The sequence below is a fragment of the Tetrao urogallus genome, assembly GCF_951394365.1.
Source record: "Tetrao urogallus genome assembly, chromosome: 2".
Classification (NCBI taxonomy): Eukaryota; Metazoa; Chordata; class Aves; order Galliformes; family Phasianidae; genus Tetrao; species Tetrao urogallus.
This window is the reverse complement of record NC_136814.1, coordinates 85707097-85725531: the sequence shown is the minus strand read 5'-3', so window position 1 is coordinate 85725531 and position 18435 is coordinate 85707097. Positions and strand designations below refer to the sequence as shown.

Genomic DNA, 18435 nt, shown 5'->3' with positions numbered 1-18435 from the left:
CTAGCCACACTTCATTGCAAGTGAGACAGCACAGGTCCCGCAATACATGACTGGCAAATACTCTTCTCTTCAAGACAACATGGAAGAACCATTTCAGCTGCACTGGTCAAGCAGGAGTTGAAGGAAGGCCCTTCTGAACCCAACATCTGATTTGGCAGCTAAGTCCCAAGCTCTGCTTGCGCTGCTTGGCTACTTGCACCACGAGGCTGCTGTACCACCTCTAGCGCTGACCTGCCCCTAAGGCAGGCAGAGGATGCGGCAAGTTGCTCTCCTAGAGTGAGCCCTGATGTTCAGCTGGAGGAAAGGTTACCAGACGGCTGCTGTCTTGGCAAGGTTAACTAGGTTATCCACATTAATATTAATTGTGAAGGCACAGCTGTGCCTTCTTAACTTCCAGACGCCACAGTAAATAGATGAGGCAATAGGCTGTAAAAGAAATCAAAGTCTTGGGAACATTAAACCTGTTTCTATTCATTCTGCACTAAACACAGTTCTAAACAGAAGGGGAGTTTTAGACAAAAATACATTTCTCAGAAATGAACTATGGAGGAAATTCACAATCCTGGTGAAATGTTGTTACTTGGGTAGTTCAGATAGACAGAAACGCGTAGCTGAAACAGCAGCTACCAAGAATAGCTCCGGTGATATTTGATGCAACATAAGGTCACAAAGGCAACATTCAGAGACAGGTGAGGGGAGATTCACAGATTTCAGAGTCAATGAATTCCAATCTGACTTCATAGGGCTTTTTGATGGCTAAGAGAAGCTTTAGTCTCATAACAAAGACAGAAAGCAGGAAGTCTGTTCCTTTGGCTGGCAAGCTGAAATTTAATTTTAAAAATAAGGAGAAGAAGAAAAGAATTACAATTTGCTTCAACCACAGCAAGCATTCAAGGTCTGTCAGTAACAAAGTCCACATTCAAACTACGCTATGTGAGACCATGCAAGACTTCGCAAGAATTTCTTAGCTCATTTCTATGTCTCCAATTTGCTGCAAAGAAACTCCTCTAGCAGACAATCCCTCCTTTGAACTAAAGTAGGCCCACATGCAGCAGTATCTGCCTGAAGGATTCAACCAGCCAGTGCCAATCCTCCAGGTTTGGTTGGAGTATCTCCCACATCAGGATGGGACGCCAGGTCAGGGCAGTCCTGGAAGTGTATTAGTGGAAAGAGGGACACGGAAGGCATCTTCTATTCACTTCTGTCAATCTTGATCTATCCCATAAGCGTTTCCTTTTATGCAGACAAGAAGCTGCAACGCAGTCTCGGTTCCTTTCTTTGAGCAACCTGTATAAAACTGGAAATGAGCACTCACTATGGAGGAAAAGATGACTTCATATTGGGCAAGGAAGGAACAACATAGGAAGGAACGCAACCAGATTCAGCAATGAGCTGCTTATCAGCCTGCACTGAAGGGAAGCCAATAATGGCATTACTGGAGACGGGTCATCTTTGATAGCTCCATAAGGGCCCTGCACACACACTCAGCAAGCCAGAAAATCTGAGCTGTTGACTGAACCTGGCTGCTGGCCTCAGGCCTGCCCAGTTCACTGTGCTTAGAGACTGTGTGACCAGACCCCCGCCACTGCCAATTCGTTATCATGCTGGGCTCCCGGGTCCCTGCAGAGCAGCCAGTACTTGCTGCTCCCTAACAAGCTCCTCAGAGTTTCCATCCTCTTATCTGGATGACAGATTAGAAGGCATTACAAAGAAGGGAAAACATGGTTATCTTCCAAATCCTTACTATTGTTTTTTCTAAAAAGTTCTCCAACAGCCTGCTGCAGCCCAGTTCTGTTGGAACTGGTTTCCTGCCTCAGGTCACTGTGATTCCCCTGCTCACAAAGGACATTACCAGTACTTCTCACGAAGATTTCTACCTACTTGAGTGCCATAAACCTAAGTTGGTATTCCTGACGCTCACAGCTTCACACGGGTGGCCAAGATTGAGCACACCAGCAGAATTCCCTTGGCAGCAGCTCTTTGTGGAAGTTTTACCATATAATAGCAGTCCAGCATGGTGTTTCATCCTATTTGAATTTTTGATGTCTATATACATCAGTGAACTAAAAGCTATGATAGCACTAGAAGCAAAGAGCAGAATTGACACTTTCTTCCATGCTGTAATGCTATAATATGATGGAAAGTACAGTGATAGCAGCAGAGTGGCACAGTCTTCAGCAACAGCGAATAAGAACATGCCCAAACGCAGCTGCCATGGATGCAGAAGCAAAGAAAGAAACTGCTTATTTTTGGAAGGACTCAGGTAGACAGGGATCTCTCCAGAGAGATATCTTCACCTCCACTGCCAACCCTTAAATGAAGTCTGGGAAGCATTGCATGCACCTGAGCTCCCCTGGGTTGGTCCTACCTTCCCACCAGGTGCTCAGTCACTGTTTCAGGCTGTGATTTAGCATTTCCATTACACATGCCAATCTAGAATTTGCTTTCTTTTCACCCTCTCTCTCCTGCATGCTCTCATGGTAAGTCAGTTTTAAGAGCCCTGAAATTTGTTCCGATTCTCTGGCAAATGCTCAAATCACTCTTATGCAAATGTACAGAGAAATGTTATTGCAGTATTCAGGTTTAGTTTGGACTTCCCTGCTTGCTAAACCAGAGGAAACATTCAGGCAGCTTTTTTTCTTACCCTTGGCATACAGTGGACCGTGGGTAGAAGCTGAGAGCATAACCCCTGACAATTCAATCCTTTTGAGAAGACACAGATACCTATGGGCCTTTTAAGCCAAACACTGATGCTAATTCAGATTCCTAAAAAATTTGGCATCATTGGAAAGTTAACCTGGACTGCTGTATGGAACATCTCAATTTTGGCAGGATTTAGCAGAAGATTGTGCTCTTTGTTTTGTGCATCACCATGTTACATCAGCCCTTACTGATAAACTTCATCCAGTTTGCACTGAGGCTTAATAACCCTCAGCCACCACTTCTTGGTTGTGCTGGACAACAGAGTCTTCTGTAGAGTGGGTGGTCTGAGGGCTGGGTATTAAAATTAGCATAACACACACAGCATTTTTTCAAAATATGTATTTTCCAAACACTAATTATTTTGCCAGCTAATTTTATATGAATTCCTGGAGCACAAGACTCTCCCAGCTCCCTTAAGAGAAGTCTCTTCCTAGCTATTTAGTTTCTTCCCAGTAACATTATACTGGTGCAGTGAACTTGCTCTACAGCTCTCTCACCTCCAACACTGAGTTACTCAGGCTAGGGGCTGGAGAGATTCATTTTCAGTAAAAACCATAGAAGACATTATCTGGAACACGTTAGACTGATCTTCCTATCAAGCCTTCATGTAGAAGACAGTATCTTTATCTCAATTCTTGACACTGCCTCCAAGGCTTTCATTGCTTCCTAATTTCCTAAACAATTTTCTGAGATCTGGAATGATTTAGTGATTTATGTTACTGGTGTTACCATTTAGTCTACTTGGAAATTGAAAGAAAAAAGAAAAAAGAAAAAAAAATCCGACACCAAAAAGCATTTAATCTAACCTACTTCAAGAAAAATTGAAGAGTTAACTACATACACTTCATAACTGTTTGTATAGTACCAAATAACAACAAAAGCCTCTCACGGCAGCTATGCTGCCCTGTGCACTGCACAGCAAGCACTGAAATGATGGATCAACCTTACAGCTGAACACCCCCATACTCTTTTCTAATCAAAAGCTCAAAAAAAAAAGAAAAAAGGTAAGGGAGACACCTGTTTTTTATTTTACTTCTTTAAAACATCCATAGTTCAGATAATGCTGTGCAGACACCTATCAAAAAATTTGAATCAAGCTTTATCAAGACTGTATAAACAAACTAATATCACACTCACAGAAACTGCATCAACAATGCTGTCCTAACAGCAAAAATCATCTCCAGAATGGAAGGGCATTAAGTGATAGAACACAACTATCACAATACAGCCAGCCAGGAGCATGCAGAAAGCCAAGCTTGCATGAACCATGCTCTTAAAATGAAAAGTTGCCATCAGCCTATCATGAGATCTGGAGACATGTTTACAAAAACAGGAATTCACTGGTGGTGAAAAAAATCAATTAAAAAATGAGAAATAATGGAATGGAAGAGGCTGCCCAGAGAAGTTGTGGAGTCTCCTTTTCCAGGGATATTCAAAACCCACCTGGACGCTTTTCTGTGTAACCTCCTGTAGGGAACCTGCTTTAGCAGGGGGTGGACGAGATGATCTCCAGAGGCCCCTTCCAACCTCTCTGATTCTGTGATTGTGTAATGGGGCTGCACAGAATTGTTGTGGTGCACAAAAGCTGCCAGGGCTGAGCCCATCCCATTCCCACTCGGAGCAGGGCAGATGGGGACACTGGGACAGCGCTAGCCAGCCCCAAGCATCTCCCTGGATATGGAAACAGGCTGAGGCCAAGACAGCACGTGGGTCCATGGGTGGACCCAGCATGGCACGGCTGTGGGAAGCCAGAGACAGGCCCTGCTATGGACTAGTTTGGGGATCAGTTGTTCTTCAACAGTGAGAAAGGCAATCCTGAATTCACCTTGTTCAAGTTCTATAAACACTGTGGAAGATCAAATGTGATCAAAAAGCTGAGCAGCCTTAATGCATTTAAGATTTCACTGGGTGCAACAGTGACACTGAAACAGTGAACAGATAGTGAAATTCAAAAAGGCAAATATTAGTGTTGCATTTAATTACTTGCATTAAAAAGTAAATAAGATTTTTTAGTAGAAGTAGTATAAAGCATACAAGGTAAGTCAAGTGCAATGTTGGTCCTTCTTCACATGAGCATCATGGATGATAATCTACTTTGGTATCAGTATGCTAGTAATATAACTGTCCAATCCCAACAAGTAAATAGGCACATGCTACTTAATATATCAAAATATTTCCTTAGCAAAACAGAAATCCTACTCAAAAAGTGGTTGGGAAAATCAGAATAACAAACAAAATCATAAAGAGAATAGATATATATATATATATTTAAACAAGTAAGGTTACAATGCACAAGCTAGTGGATAATCAAATCCAGTGAGGCAGAATCACAGAATCATTGAGAATGGAAAAGGCCTTCAAGACCACCCTGTCCACCACCAACCTGATCTACCAATTCCCATCACTAAACCACTTTGCTTAGTGCAATGACCAGGAATGGGAATCCCAGCACTACCCTGGGCAGCCAACTCCAATATATATCCACCTCATCCATGAACAAATTTTTCCTAACATCCAATCTAAACCTCTCTGTTTCGTCTCTCTCCAGAGAAACTAAGCAAGCCACTACAATGGCTAAATATCTGAATAAACACTTAAACAAGCACGAACTCAGTCTTGAAGAAGACAATTTGGGCTTCCTTTCCTCACAACACCCTTTACAGAAAGCTGCCATGTTCTTGAGGAAGAAACCTCAAAAAAGAAAATATGAAGCATCAGAACACAGCTATCTCTAAGCAGCCTGCGTAGCCATATACAATCACTTTATTACAAATTTTAAAAGAACTAAGACATCAAAGAGAAAGACTGCTTATAAAAACAAGCCCTGTAATTTATTGCTGCTCTCCAGATTGTTTTCATTATAAATGAAGAAGCTTGAGAAATTACTGACGTAGCTCATTAGTTCCACTAGGAAGTAGTAGGAAAACATCACTAAAAATAAATAAATAAATAAATCCACAACTGGGAAAGATATTCAGAATATAATGCCAAACTTCCATCATTTCTGGAATGATAAATCAAACTCCTCTAATTGCTTAACCTTCTCTGAGTTAAAAACAAAAAGGTGTGCATCTTACTATCACAGAATTGTAGGGGTTGGAAGGGACCTCTAGAGATCATCGAGACCAACCCCCATATGTATATATGCATTCGTACACACACGCACACACACACACAGAGGCTTTGGAAAGATTTTTTTTTTAATGAAGGAATGGGCTAAAAGCAACTCAGAAACAGCGTGTAATCCTTTCGCAGGCTGAAAAATGACTTACAGAAGAGCTAACTCTTGAATCTTGGCTGCCTTCCGATGCGAAAAGAATGATGTGGTTTTCCAGAAATCATCAATGCATTCTGCATTTGGTTTGGAGAAGGAAGCAAATTAAAAAAAAATGGATATTCTCTAGTGATGCAAACGTATTGAGACAGGAGGAAGTCCAGAATTTGAAGTCTCATAAACAACTATCAAATCTGGAAAAATTATTAGACTATGGCTACAAATGAAATATAATTTCAACAGACAGTAAAAAAAAAAATTTGAAATTTTAAAAAAGCTGAGCATCACTGAACTACCAAGGCCATCAGTAGAAAACTGCTTTCTACAGGCAAAGAGAAAAATAAAATCCTATGCCTGGAATGCTAGAGCTACCCAAAAGGAAAAAATAAGAATTAAAAAAGTGGAGTGAGTTCTTAAACTTTTGTCAAAGACATTTAACATAAAATAGTAATGCAATAAAACATAACAAAAATGAAGAGGAGACCCAAAATGTTAATTATATTTTCTTTTCTTATTTGCTAGCCTGACAAAACCAAATTGGAGAAAGAAGCCTTTATCTCACATAGCATCTAAACCATCTGTCAACACTAAACGTCAAAGTGATTGTGATAAGTACTGCAAATGTTTATTTATTGAGGAAAAAGAATGTGCAAATAAATCACCTTACAATTATTTATCAGCTGATTCATTAAGCTAATACTTGGAAAACAAGTCTTGGGCATTTAAAATGCAGTTAAGATGTAAAAGAGCTTCCAGGATATTGCATAATTACTTGTCCCAGTTGCACACAGCAGGTGAGCAGCGCTTGTTTTCATTGGCACTGCGAGGTGCAAGCACAGAAACAGCAACTCTTACCCTGAAGAGCATTGCTCATACACTCAAGTGTGGGTCAGAGTACTGAAACCACCAGCAAATGAAATTCAGTAATTTCTAAGGAAGTGATGTTAATGATATTCCCAATCATGTCTGTCACCTGGATGTGCTCCCCTCTCAGCACTTTCACTGACAGGGATTAAACTCACCACTTGAAATGCTCTTGCAGTAGGACACCAGTCTGGGACTTAAGTCCCAGCCAGCTTTATTTGGGCTCTAGAAATTCAAGTGCACAACAGAAACTACTGCATAAGCACATAACCTCAGAAATCCTGTCCCACACACAGACACAGTTTACATCAGATTGATGAAAAGCTCAAAGATTTCTCTCCAGCTTCAACCTCAACTTGGGGAGGGAACAGATTTGCAGTAGCAAACAAGGCCTTGCTGCTCCCCAGGACCAGCACCAGTGCTCACCTGGTGAAAGCTCACCTGGAAAGCACATCCCACAAGAAGTCTCTGAGAAAGAAAGTCCATCTTTGGTACGCACCTGGTACCTTCAGGTCCACAAGGAGCCCAGCCCACAGCTAAACTGTAACTTAAGTAATGGCATAAAGTAAAAAGACATTTTTTACTAGAGCAGACCAGTACATGCAAGTTTTGGTGAAGGTCCTAAAGAAGGTGAAAGACAGAAAAACAGAGGTAGGTCAACTCAACAAAGCATACTGGTTGGAGAAATACAAAGAAATATTCTAACATCCATCAGAAATAATAAGACATCTATCAACGTTCCAGTACCACATCTAAATCTCCAACAGACTATTCACAGTGTTGCTCACTGAAACAACTACATCCAGACATCTACTTGTAGTACCAACTTCAGAATATATTTCATACACAGAATAAAGATGATTGCCTGCTTTCTAGCGTTATTTAATTAAATCCATACATTTGGTATTAAATTGCAAATTACTGTGATGACGTACATGCTGTCAAAAGTGTAAACTTAATTCTTTAAAGTCTCTTGAGTATTAAGTTATTACCAAAGCTAAGGAAAAAAAGAAGTTTCAGTATCATAGTCAATATATAAAGACACAAATGTGCATTGTTTCTCAGACACTAATTTGTAATGTTTACAAATTAGACTACAATGTAGATGATGAAGATTTGATGCTGCTCAGTGCTGTCTGGACTGCTGAATTGGTTCGATGTACAAAATCTGAAGGAAATGTACTCTAGTTTTTGCTTTTTCCGTGGATAAAAAATTTAAACAGAGTTGTCCCCTAAAGAACAGTCATGAGCAAGTCAAAAGTCTATGCTGACAGAGACCAAGGTAGCAAAGGGAGCCTTGTGATTGATGTGTACTACAGGCCACCAGATCAGTCAGAGCCTGTCAATGAGGCCTTCTACCTCCAGCTACAGGAAGCATTGCAATTGCAAGCACTCGTCCTGCTGGGGGACTTCAACCATCCAGACATCTGCTGGAAAAATAGCACAGCGAGCCATGGGCAATCCAGGAGGCTCCTGGAATGCACTGAGGATAAGTTTCTGAGTCAAGTAATTGACAGCCCCACCAGAGGGGATGCAATACTGGACCTGTTGCTCACCAACATAAAATGAATTTATTGGTGACATTGGAACTGGAGGCTGCATGGGCTGTAGTGACCATTCTATGGTTGAGGTCACACTCCAGAGGGATATGAGATGGGTGAAGAGTAAAATTAGGAGGCTAAATTTTAGGAAAGCCAACTTCCAGCTCTTCAGGGATTTAGTCAACAAAAACACCCCAGGAAACTGTCCTCATGGGCGAGGGTTGGTAGATCTTTAAGGAGGCTTTCTTCAAGGTGCAAGAGCTCTCAATCCCCAGGTGTAGCATGTCAGGAAAGGAAGGCAAGAGACTGGTGTGGCTGAACAAGCTGAAGAGCAAGGAGAAAAGGTGCAGGCAGTGGAAACAGGGACAGGTACCATGGGAAGAGTATGAGGAAGTTGCTCAGCTGTGTACGAATGAGGTCAGGAAAGCCAAGGCCCAGCTTGAACTAAACTTGGCTAGGGATGCCAAAAAGTATTAGAAAGGCTTCTACAGTTACCTCAACCAGAAAAGGAAAGTCCAGAAGGGTGTACCCTCCCTAGTGAGTGACACAGGCAAGCTGGTAGTGACAGACAAGGAGAAGGCTGAGGTACTTAACAACTTTTTTGCCCCAGTCTTCCCCGATGACAGCTCTCCACACAACCCTCTAACATTTGTTTTGGTAGGAAGGGATTGGAGAAGCAATGTTCCTCCCACTGTAAGCAAAGATCAGGTTCACAATCACCTGAGGAACCCAAACATCCTCAAGTCCATGGAATGTTCAGCCTGGAGAAGAGAAGACTGTGATGTGACGTGATAGCAGCCTTTCAGTATCTAGCAGGTAGCTACAGGAAAGAAGGGGAAAGAGTCTTCAGCAGGGTCTGTGGTGACAGAAAAAGGGGAAATGGTTTCAAGCTCAAACAGGGTAGATTTAGATTAGGTACAAGGAAAAAGACTTTTAAAGTGGTGAGGCACTGGAATGGGTTGCCCAATGATGTGGTTGATGCCCCATCCCTGGAGACTTTCACGGCCAGGCCCTGGGCAACCCGATCTAGCTGTGGATGTCCCTCTTCATTGCAGAGAAGTTAGACTCCTTCTGACTCTAAGGATTCTATGATTCTGTGATATTTACATGAATCAACTTGATTTCATTTAATACATTTTGCAACAGAAAGAAGCAGCAAGTCAGAATTTGGGTTGTTATTCCCTGGGGTAGACTAGATCTGGCCTCACAAGGAGCGTATGGATTCTATTAACAAGGGCTCTATTTTAACAAATGGAAATGGGACAACACAAAAGGATCCTGTTGAGCATGATAAAATTATAAGGTAATTTCATCAAGGGACCTAATCAACTTTGGCTTTCTTCCTGTAGCTCATCTGTGTCTGTTCTTCTCTCCTTTATAGAGATGCTGAGCCAAATTCCACTTCAACTCTACTGTAAATTGGAAGTCAACAAAACTTATTTGCCAAAAAAAATTTAGCAATTGTTCTCTAAAAACTGGATAAAAGTCACAGAGCCTGAGAAAAATGCTTGCTCTTACTCTACAAGACAAAGGAAGAATCTGTATTTTCAAAAATGTACTTTTTTATTTCTAAAACCAATTTTCCTCCTGAAAATTACAATGAACTTTCCTCCAGGTAAGATACTGTATTTACAATCCCTATAAAAACAGAGTTTTACTCTCATAACTAATCGGTTATACACAACACGATGATTCAGTTTCAAGCATTAAGTAATGACCTGAACAACACATAGTCACTAAGAGAGGAAATTCAAAGGCACAAACAGCAGTGATGTTGTCTAATTTAAAAGTCATTCGGGATAGCAATGTAACTGCTATATGTGCTTCTGAAAACATTTGCACTGAAATCAGGAGCACGTTAGCAAAAAATATCTTGTTCCCAGAAGTTATGGACAACTGCACAGCAGCAGCACCTCAAGACAAATGCTTGAGTCATTTCCTAATTTCTAGGACAAAACATAAATCCTTTTTCTCTAGATTAAAAATTTATCTAAAGGAGAGGTAATTTAAAACATTAAATATTGATAAACATTGATAGCTAAGTTCCCAGCTCCTGCCAAATTTAAGAGAAGTTTTGTTCAAGCAAAAATCGCAGTATCACAAGTGCCATTCTGCTTTAAAAAAAACCTCTTCTGCTAGAAGTGCTCAGGATGAATTACTATTATTATTATCATTGCTGTAAAATGTCTATCCAAATTACCATGCACATTTTCCTCTTCTACTGTGCCTAAGAGACCTTGTCACATGAGGAGCTGTGTCTGTAACCTGATCGGGCAGAACAGAAGTCTGCAAACAGGAGGTAGGGGTACCCTTTTCAGTAGCCAGTAAAAGACTTTCAGGGACTTCTCTGTTCACTCATGTTTTCAGCAGCACCTTGTCTGCAATATCACTTCAAAAGATGTACAAACAATCAGACTTTTAGCCATTTTGTGACCTAAAACACATATGCTTCTCTCTAATCCCACTACAGAAGAGCCTAACTAATTTTAGATCCAAGCGGTGTAAAGTGTCATAGCTGTCACAGAGCTGGATACCTGAATCTCAGTCCAAAATGACTTCATTTTCCAACACTATTAAACTATTAACCCCACCTGATTGCTGATCTGTATTTATATGCATTATAGAATACATTAATTAAATACTGTAATTTCATGTATTAGCTATGAAGCTGAAGTATAAAAATATACTGAAGAACCAATTGAGTTCAGGAGGGCCATGTGGCTATAATCAACAGCAGATTTTGGCCTATGCTACTGAAAAGCCCATCAGAGGCCTAATCCTCCTTGTCTTACAGAAATAGTCACACTAATTGTGTAATTGCGATGCACAGAATTTAACCCTCAACATATTTGCTCAGAATCTTTGTCCTTCGTCAGATTTCTTTGCAGCTATTGACAGTTTAACTGCACATAAATATAAAAGAAAAAAAAAAAAAGAAGAAAAAAGCACTGATTGATTATATTGCACACACTCACAAAAAAATCACATATGCAACCATAATAAAATTAAATCAGGAAACAGGCTAACTTAATGCACCAAAGGCTAAATTCTAGTGTCCTAAACAATTACTGAGCAACAGTACCCAATAATCCTCAGCCCCAGACCTGGGATGAGCCTGTACTGGTGGATGGCTGAGGCCAGCGTGCTCCCAGAAAAGCACAGGAGGCTGCCTACACAGATAACTTGTAAGATCTGCTCTGAACATGCCTTCAGGATCAGACCCTGGGACTGAAGTGTCTTTGTGACTATTGTTTCACCTGTTTGAAAGCGGGGCTGACTGCAAGCATTCAGCACATGAATATTTTCACCCACCATAGAAAAATCAAGGCTTTGTTAAGTTGAACAGCTTTAATGATGTTTTACAGGAAACATTTCAGGCATGCAGCAATAAGCTGCATTCATATTTGACATTTAAAAATCTTTATTCTTTTAAGCCTGAACTTTCAAAATACTTGCACTTAACTTTAAGCACGTGAATAAGGCCGTTTTTCATTCTACAAAGTACTTCATTCTAAGTCCATGCTGTAGTTCTAGCAAAATGGTGGAATACATTCTCTGAATTATGCATGCTTTAAACAGCGTGGAGAAAAAAAAAAAGGAATACATGATCTGATTTTCATGCAAAAGATTGCTAGAGATAAGCAAACTAGATCATGGTAAATAATGAAAGCTCCCTCACCCAAAAAGCCATCTGATCACAACAAGCCTTTTTGTACAGTGATGTCTGAAATTGACTTTTCTCTTAATTTTTCCATGTTTCACCAACTCCTGGTTTAGGCCGTAAAAAAGCCATAATTAATATTTCTGTGATTGCTACTTATGATGTTGCTAACTCAGTGGGAATTTGGAAGTACCAAAAAAGCTATTTAACAGACCTTCATTTGATCTCCGCCCCAATTCTCCTCTCAAAGATATTTGAATTTATACAAAATCCCACCTGTCTTAGTCATCCAAGCAAGTATATTTTAAAGCCAAGGAGACAGAACCACAGATCACATACACCATCCAACTCAACTTCAAAAACCATCCGGAGATGTTCACACAGCCAAAGCCTCACTGAATTGGCTGGCATTCAGGTTCTCAATATTTGATTCCAACAAAATTAAGAATTCCTCAACTGATTTCAAGCAAACCTTTCACACTACTCAAATCAGCAAGATCTGGTTCATATTTAGGATGAGGCACACTTAAAATAATTCCATCCCCAAACAGTATGAATCAAAATGGCAGCAGGACTTTTTACTTAAAGGAACACTGAACCAAAGGAAGGCACAGGTTGTACATTTTTTATGTGGCCCAAAGAGTCAATTAATTTTGCCTGACTTCATAACACAAATGTCACTACTTTTCCATCCTTAATTGAACACGTCCAATCTGAAGACAACATTTATGTGACACCTTTCCTCTCATTGAGGACAATGCAGGCCAACTGTATTCACAAATTCACAGCATTAAAAGGCCTGCGTGGACCAGAAAACCTCATATATTTTCAACTTCTATAGTCTATGCGGTATTAAGAACATTGTTGAATAACTGTAATCTCTGTCTTAGTTAACTCCATGAAATAGCTCTTTTCCAGAAAGAACAACCTTGTTGTCATCATAGGCAATTTCAATAATGTTGTCAAATAATTTTGACAAATGTTAATGTTTCAATAATGATGTCAAAGGGAGGAAACTTTGTTACATAATTGCTCAAAGTTTTGCAGAAAAGAGGGCTGTTGCAACTGGAATTTAAATATTTGTTACAGGAACAGAAAAAAAGAAAAGGGGGGGACTCATAAGTCTTGATGTATTACTTAAGACCTATGCCAGAGTAAATCCAATGAATGCACTGTACGAAAAGACATTGATCTTCAGGTGCTTAATGCTCAAATCACGTCGGAATGCAACGACACACAACCACCATCTGGTAGAGATGGCATCTAATATTTTAAAACTCAAATGTATCCAAATCTACGGGACATTTTCTTATTGTGAAGTCAGGAGAAACAATTTATCAGTAAGATTGCAGCTAACAATAATTTCATTATTTTTAGTTCCCAGGCAATGGTGATACGACAAACAAAGTAACAGACTGATTTTTACAGTTCATTTACAACCTCCCAGAGGAATCAAAAGCAGTTTTAGATAAAGCTGAACTCCTAGCTATATTTGTATTATTTCTCATCTTCCTGTTCAATCGCAAATAAGATATGAAATGTGTCAAATATTTCTGGCAAAATATGCTGGACACTTCAATGCCCCTATCGCAATAAAGGCTTTGCCTCCGTCAGCAGCACCTATAGAAATTCATAGCAGCAATTTGTGCCCTTAAGTAGCTTGACTGGATATGATCTCTGAATCCTCTGAGATAACATAGCTTTTCTTTTTTTTTTTTTTTTTTTTTTTTTTTCTATCTATCAGAATACTTCAGAAATACTGCCACTGAAATAAGCAAATCAAGAAGAAAAACACGATGGCCAGCAACAGAATTGACCAGGAGTCAGAAAACAATATTTTCTCACATAGCAAACAGCTCCTCTGTGCTATCTCAGATTTAGCAAACAGTTGCCTAATTATTTACTGCCACAGCCATGGTCAGCAGGCAGTCTGAAGACACACACATACCCTGCTTTCCACCGTTAAAGCAACAAAGTCATTGACTTTGCACGGCCTTCCAGCCCTGTGGCCTATTCTGACCAGTGAAAAAGATGAGGAGCAAAATCTGAATTTTCTACCTTGAAACAGGGGAGTGATTTTTTCCCCAAACCCAAAGGCCCGGATGTCTTAATGGTGTGGCATCACATGACCCCCGGCCTTCCAAGGCAGGCGGTGAATCCTGTACAGCTGACTCTGCTAGTTACAGCACTCAACAGCTGGGGCACACATAGTTTGGCACCCTGATAACGCCCGAAATGAACACAAGAGCATTCTGCTCTTGTGAAGAGGAAATAAACTCCTAAAAAAAAGAAACGTTAGCATTAACACTGCTGATTGAAGCTCACCTTAAAACCATGAAGGCAACATGTTTTGCATTTGGTTCAGAAAAACAATAAAGGCAGTGTTTACAGAACAGAGAAATTTGGAGAAATGGCACTCCCTCTTCAAAGCATATATTGTAGCAATTCTTTTCTGATTAGATCAGCTCCCATAGCAAGTCATCAGCACAACAATCACTGCAGTGAAGTCATACCACTGGGACTCCGATGGGAAATCACGAGCTGCTTGGAAACACATTTTGAAAAATAATGCTTTCTCCAGGTTTCCAATATATCATAATTAAAACAAGTCCGAATCTTCACCTTTGCTCCCAATGGCTGAATAAAACACACCTCAAACAGCAAAGCACGGCATGCCGGTACGCTCAATGTGACACTAAAAATTAAGGCAGCAGAAATCGGATCCTTCTGAGCAATTTCAGGATTCAGCTATCACTGCAAGCACCATTTGCAGCCCCCACAACGCCATCAACTCTAACATTTCCAGAGTTTATTTTTTATTAAAAATGTGAATTAGTTTTAGGAGTTTATTTTAATGAAAATCCATTTGCCCACCAACACTGAAAAACCAAATATCTCAGCCCTCGTGCAGCTAAGCTCTCTGGAATAAGGGAAATTAGGCCTGCAGTCCCTTCCAGACCTGTAAGCAAGCAGACCTGAGCTGAACTGCAAATATAGGGTAACATGAAGCAGAATAGAAGCGTTTTAAATTAGAACCAGGACAGGAAAATAGGTTCCCTCAGTGTAATTTCATTTGTGTTTGTTTGTTTGTTTCTTTGTTTACAGAGTGAACAGTCCACACACTTATAATTTTTGCAAAAATTAATTTAGCTGCATACAAAGTAATTGGATGACACAAAAAGAAACTGAGCATAGAGTAAAGGCATCCTTTTGAAGATGATCTATTCCAAGCCATAATTGTTGCTCATCTAAAATGCACTAAAGCATTTCAGTATCAAAGTGGTGCACATGCTCCATAGCTGCATTGACACAATGGGCAACAGACACAAAGGAGTCATTAGCCAGTGCTGTTAATGACACATGAAATGCAAGTGGCACAGGTACCAAGTAGCTCAGGCTTGCAGGTTCCCATTTCACAGCAGCCATCCAGACCGTTTCTTATTTTTCAAGACTTTGCCACAACCAACCAGGATTAAAGAAAATCTGCTATCAGCATCATCAAATCAAGCTGTCTTACATCATGCCACTCCCTTTCCCATCAGTGGGAACCATTTAACCAAAACCTTTACAACTCAATGCAGGCACAAGGCTGAAAAGCCACAACCTGTCACAATAAGTACTTGAGATATAAAATGGAACCAGTCTTTTTCCCAAATATCACTGAAGGACTCAGCACAGCAAATGCCAGCATGTGATGTGACACCGTAACAACTATTTCTGGGACAAGGATCTGATCCGAGCTGTTTGCTCCAAGCGCTTTCACTTAAATTAAAATCAGATCTGTAACACTTTCAAGAAACATTTTCACATTTTGTAGTGGCCAATACTCTGAATAGCACTCTCGAATCACATCTCCCAAACGATATCTTCTATCCCAATTAGTTTCAAAAAGCCGTGTAATTTACATGCCTAATGAGCTAAATTTAGTTGCATGCATCTTTGTCGTGCTAAGTGCCTCTTTTTCCCTGTATTTTCCCTGCTTTCAATGACAAAACTCAGGTGCTACGTGCGCTAAGATCCTCCTTTGCCTGGCTACAAAAACAAGATTAAAAAACGGTGGAAAAATCAGCACAAGCTTTCAGGGCAGCTAAACGGACACTGAGACGCTGCCCGCATTTCATAGGGGAAAGTGGAGAACGGCGAATAAAAAAGAAAACCCATCAGCACCAGTCATCATCGCCTTTCTCCCCACAGCAGCAGAGCGCGGTGCGGGCGCCCCGCGGCCCCTCCGCCCGCTCCCTCCCGGGGGAGCAGCCCGCACCGCCGCCCTGCACCTGCCGGCCGCCCTACCTTTGTATCTCTCCAACACATCCTCGTAGGCTTGCAGGTACTCCTGCTCCTCGGCATAGAAGTACGCGCCGGGAGAGAGATAGCCAGCCATGGCCGGGGGCCGCTAGCGCTGCCCACCGCCCCGCTCGTCTCCCGAAGGCAAGCAGCCTCGGGAACGGCCAAGAAGCGAAAAAAAATAAAATTAAAGGGGCGAAAAAAAAAAGACTGCCTGCTGGAGGAGAGTGGGTGGAGGCGGCAGAGGAGGACGCTGCCGGCCTGGCCGAGGAAACGCCCATGCTCGGGTTTCAGCAGCCGCCCCTCGCAGCGCGCAGGGGGCGGCCCCAGCCCGGCCACCTCCCGCCCGGCTCCGGCCCTCCGCTTCGGGGCGCGCCGCGAGCGCCGCCGCCGGCACTTCTCTGTCCTCCCCCGCCTTCCTCTGCCGCCGGCGAAGATCCGGCCGGCGGGGGGGCCCCGTGAGCAGGGAAAGAAGGAAGCGCCGGCGTCCCCCGGGAGCGCCGAGCCCCGCCGCATCCTCCCGACGCCCGTTCACGTACACGCTGCTCCCGAACCCCCGCCCGCCTTCTCACTGCCCGGGGGCTGTGGCCGCCCCGTCCACCGGGAGCCGCGATAACGCCGCGACCCTCCCACAGCCCCTGCGGCTTCGCATCAAAGTTAAACGCGCGCACCTGCCCGCAGCCCGGCCCTCCCGCCCAGCCCGGCCGCAGCGCTTAGTCACCGCGCTCGGGAGGGCATCGCGCGTTGGTCCCATCCGCCCCTTACCGGCGATGCGCAGCACGGCCCGCTCGGCCGGGTCCAGCACGGAGCCGCCGTGGATCTTCCGCTTGGAGCGTTCGTGCTTGGGCAGGTTCCAGGGCAGCGTGTCCCCCGGTGCCGGCGACCCCGTGCCCGACTTCTGGCTGAGGTCTTCCTCCTCGGAGAGATCGGCGGAGGACGACATGGAGCAGCGGTAGGACGCGGTGCCGGAGCTCTGCACGGGGAGACACAGACACACGGGGCCGTGGGTGCGCGGGAGGACGCGCGGGGGTCCCCGAGCCGGACGCGTGGCGTGGGAAAGCGTCCCCGAGGCGTGGGGTGGGGGGACGCAAAAACCGGACCCGGGGGAGAGGAACGCCGCTCACCATCGCCGCGAAGGCACCGTCGGGCGATCCTCCGAACGCGAAGGCGGCCTTCGGGGGGCTCGCTCGGAGGGATGGATGCCCGCGGCTCCGAGCCCTCCGCCCGCTGCTCCCACAATGAAGCCGGCGGTGACAACAAACCCTCCCGCTGCCAACCGCCGGCGTTTGGCTCCCCCGCCCGGGCGAGGGGCAGAGCTGCCGGCTCCGGTCCGAGAACGCGGCAGGAAAACGCCCGCCCGCCCCCGCAGGGCCGCCCGCACCGCACGGCCCCGACCCCGGCCGGGGGGTCCTTCGGGTCGGCCACGGTGAGCACCGCCCGCACCGCGCTGAAGGCGGCAATTTTCCCCGGGAGTACGTTTGGAGATGTAAATAAGCGCGGTTGCAGTGCGGGGAGAGGCTGCTGCCGTCCTCGCTGTCCTTTCCGAAGGGTGTGGAAGGAAGCGGAGATATCGGAATGATGAAGTTTGCACGGCAGAGCTGAGGATGAGGATGCAGCGTACCCTCACAGGTCACCAGGGCAGGAGGGAGGGCTGCTGGGGCCTCTCCTCTGTGCCTTCTCTCTGCCGAGAGAGATGGGCACTTGCCCATCTCCCTGCCTGCAGGGGATGGGTGACTGCGACATCTTCGATTTGGAATTAGAGATGGGCACTACCATGTTCTCCTTTTGAAAACGCAGCCAGATGTGGGCCTGGGTTCTGTATCTGGTTTTTAGGGCTATGCCAGCCTCGGCTGAGAGAGGCACACACTTTTGGGCACTTGGCAGCCCTCATCCAGGCCATGCAGGCTTCAGGCTGTTGGATAACAAAAGTGCCTGTTTTAGGCCTGCTCAGGAGCGCTCTTATCTAGGATGTGCCTTGAAATCCATATGGCTCTGCTTACAGAAGAAATTTATGCTGTGAATGAGTTCTGATAAAATTCCTTGCTGCTGTCTGAACAGTTCTCTTATCGGCACTCATGGGATGGGCAAATGAGCCACTATTATTACAT

General features: G+C 43.5%; 1 protein-coding gene across 5 annotated transcripts in view; it reads right to left on the bottom strand.

Moving 5' to 3' along the window:
• The window catches only part of DST (dystonin), a gene marked incomplete at both ends in the record, with an annotated part of 293792 nt that overhangs the window by 244049 nt on the left and 31308 nt on the right, over positions 1–18435 (bottom strand). For 3 of the 5 annotated variants that reach the window (XM_079550074.1, XM_079550073.1, XM_079550075.1), the window contains one exon: positions 16334–16424. In XM_079550074.1, coding sequence (XP_079406200.1) covers positions 16334–16424 — 91 coding nt within the window. Of the gene's footprint in view, positions 1–16333; positions 16425–17092; positions 17301–18435 lie in introns of those variants that run through there. The other 2 variants (XM_079550071.1, XM_079550072.1) reach the window with 1 other exon arrangement.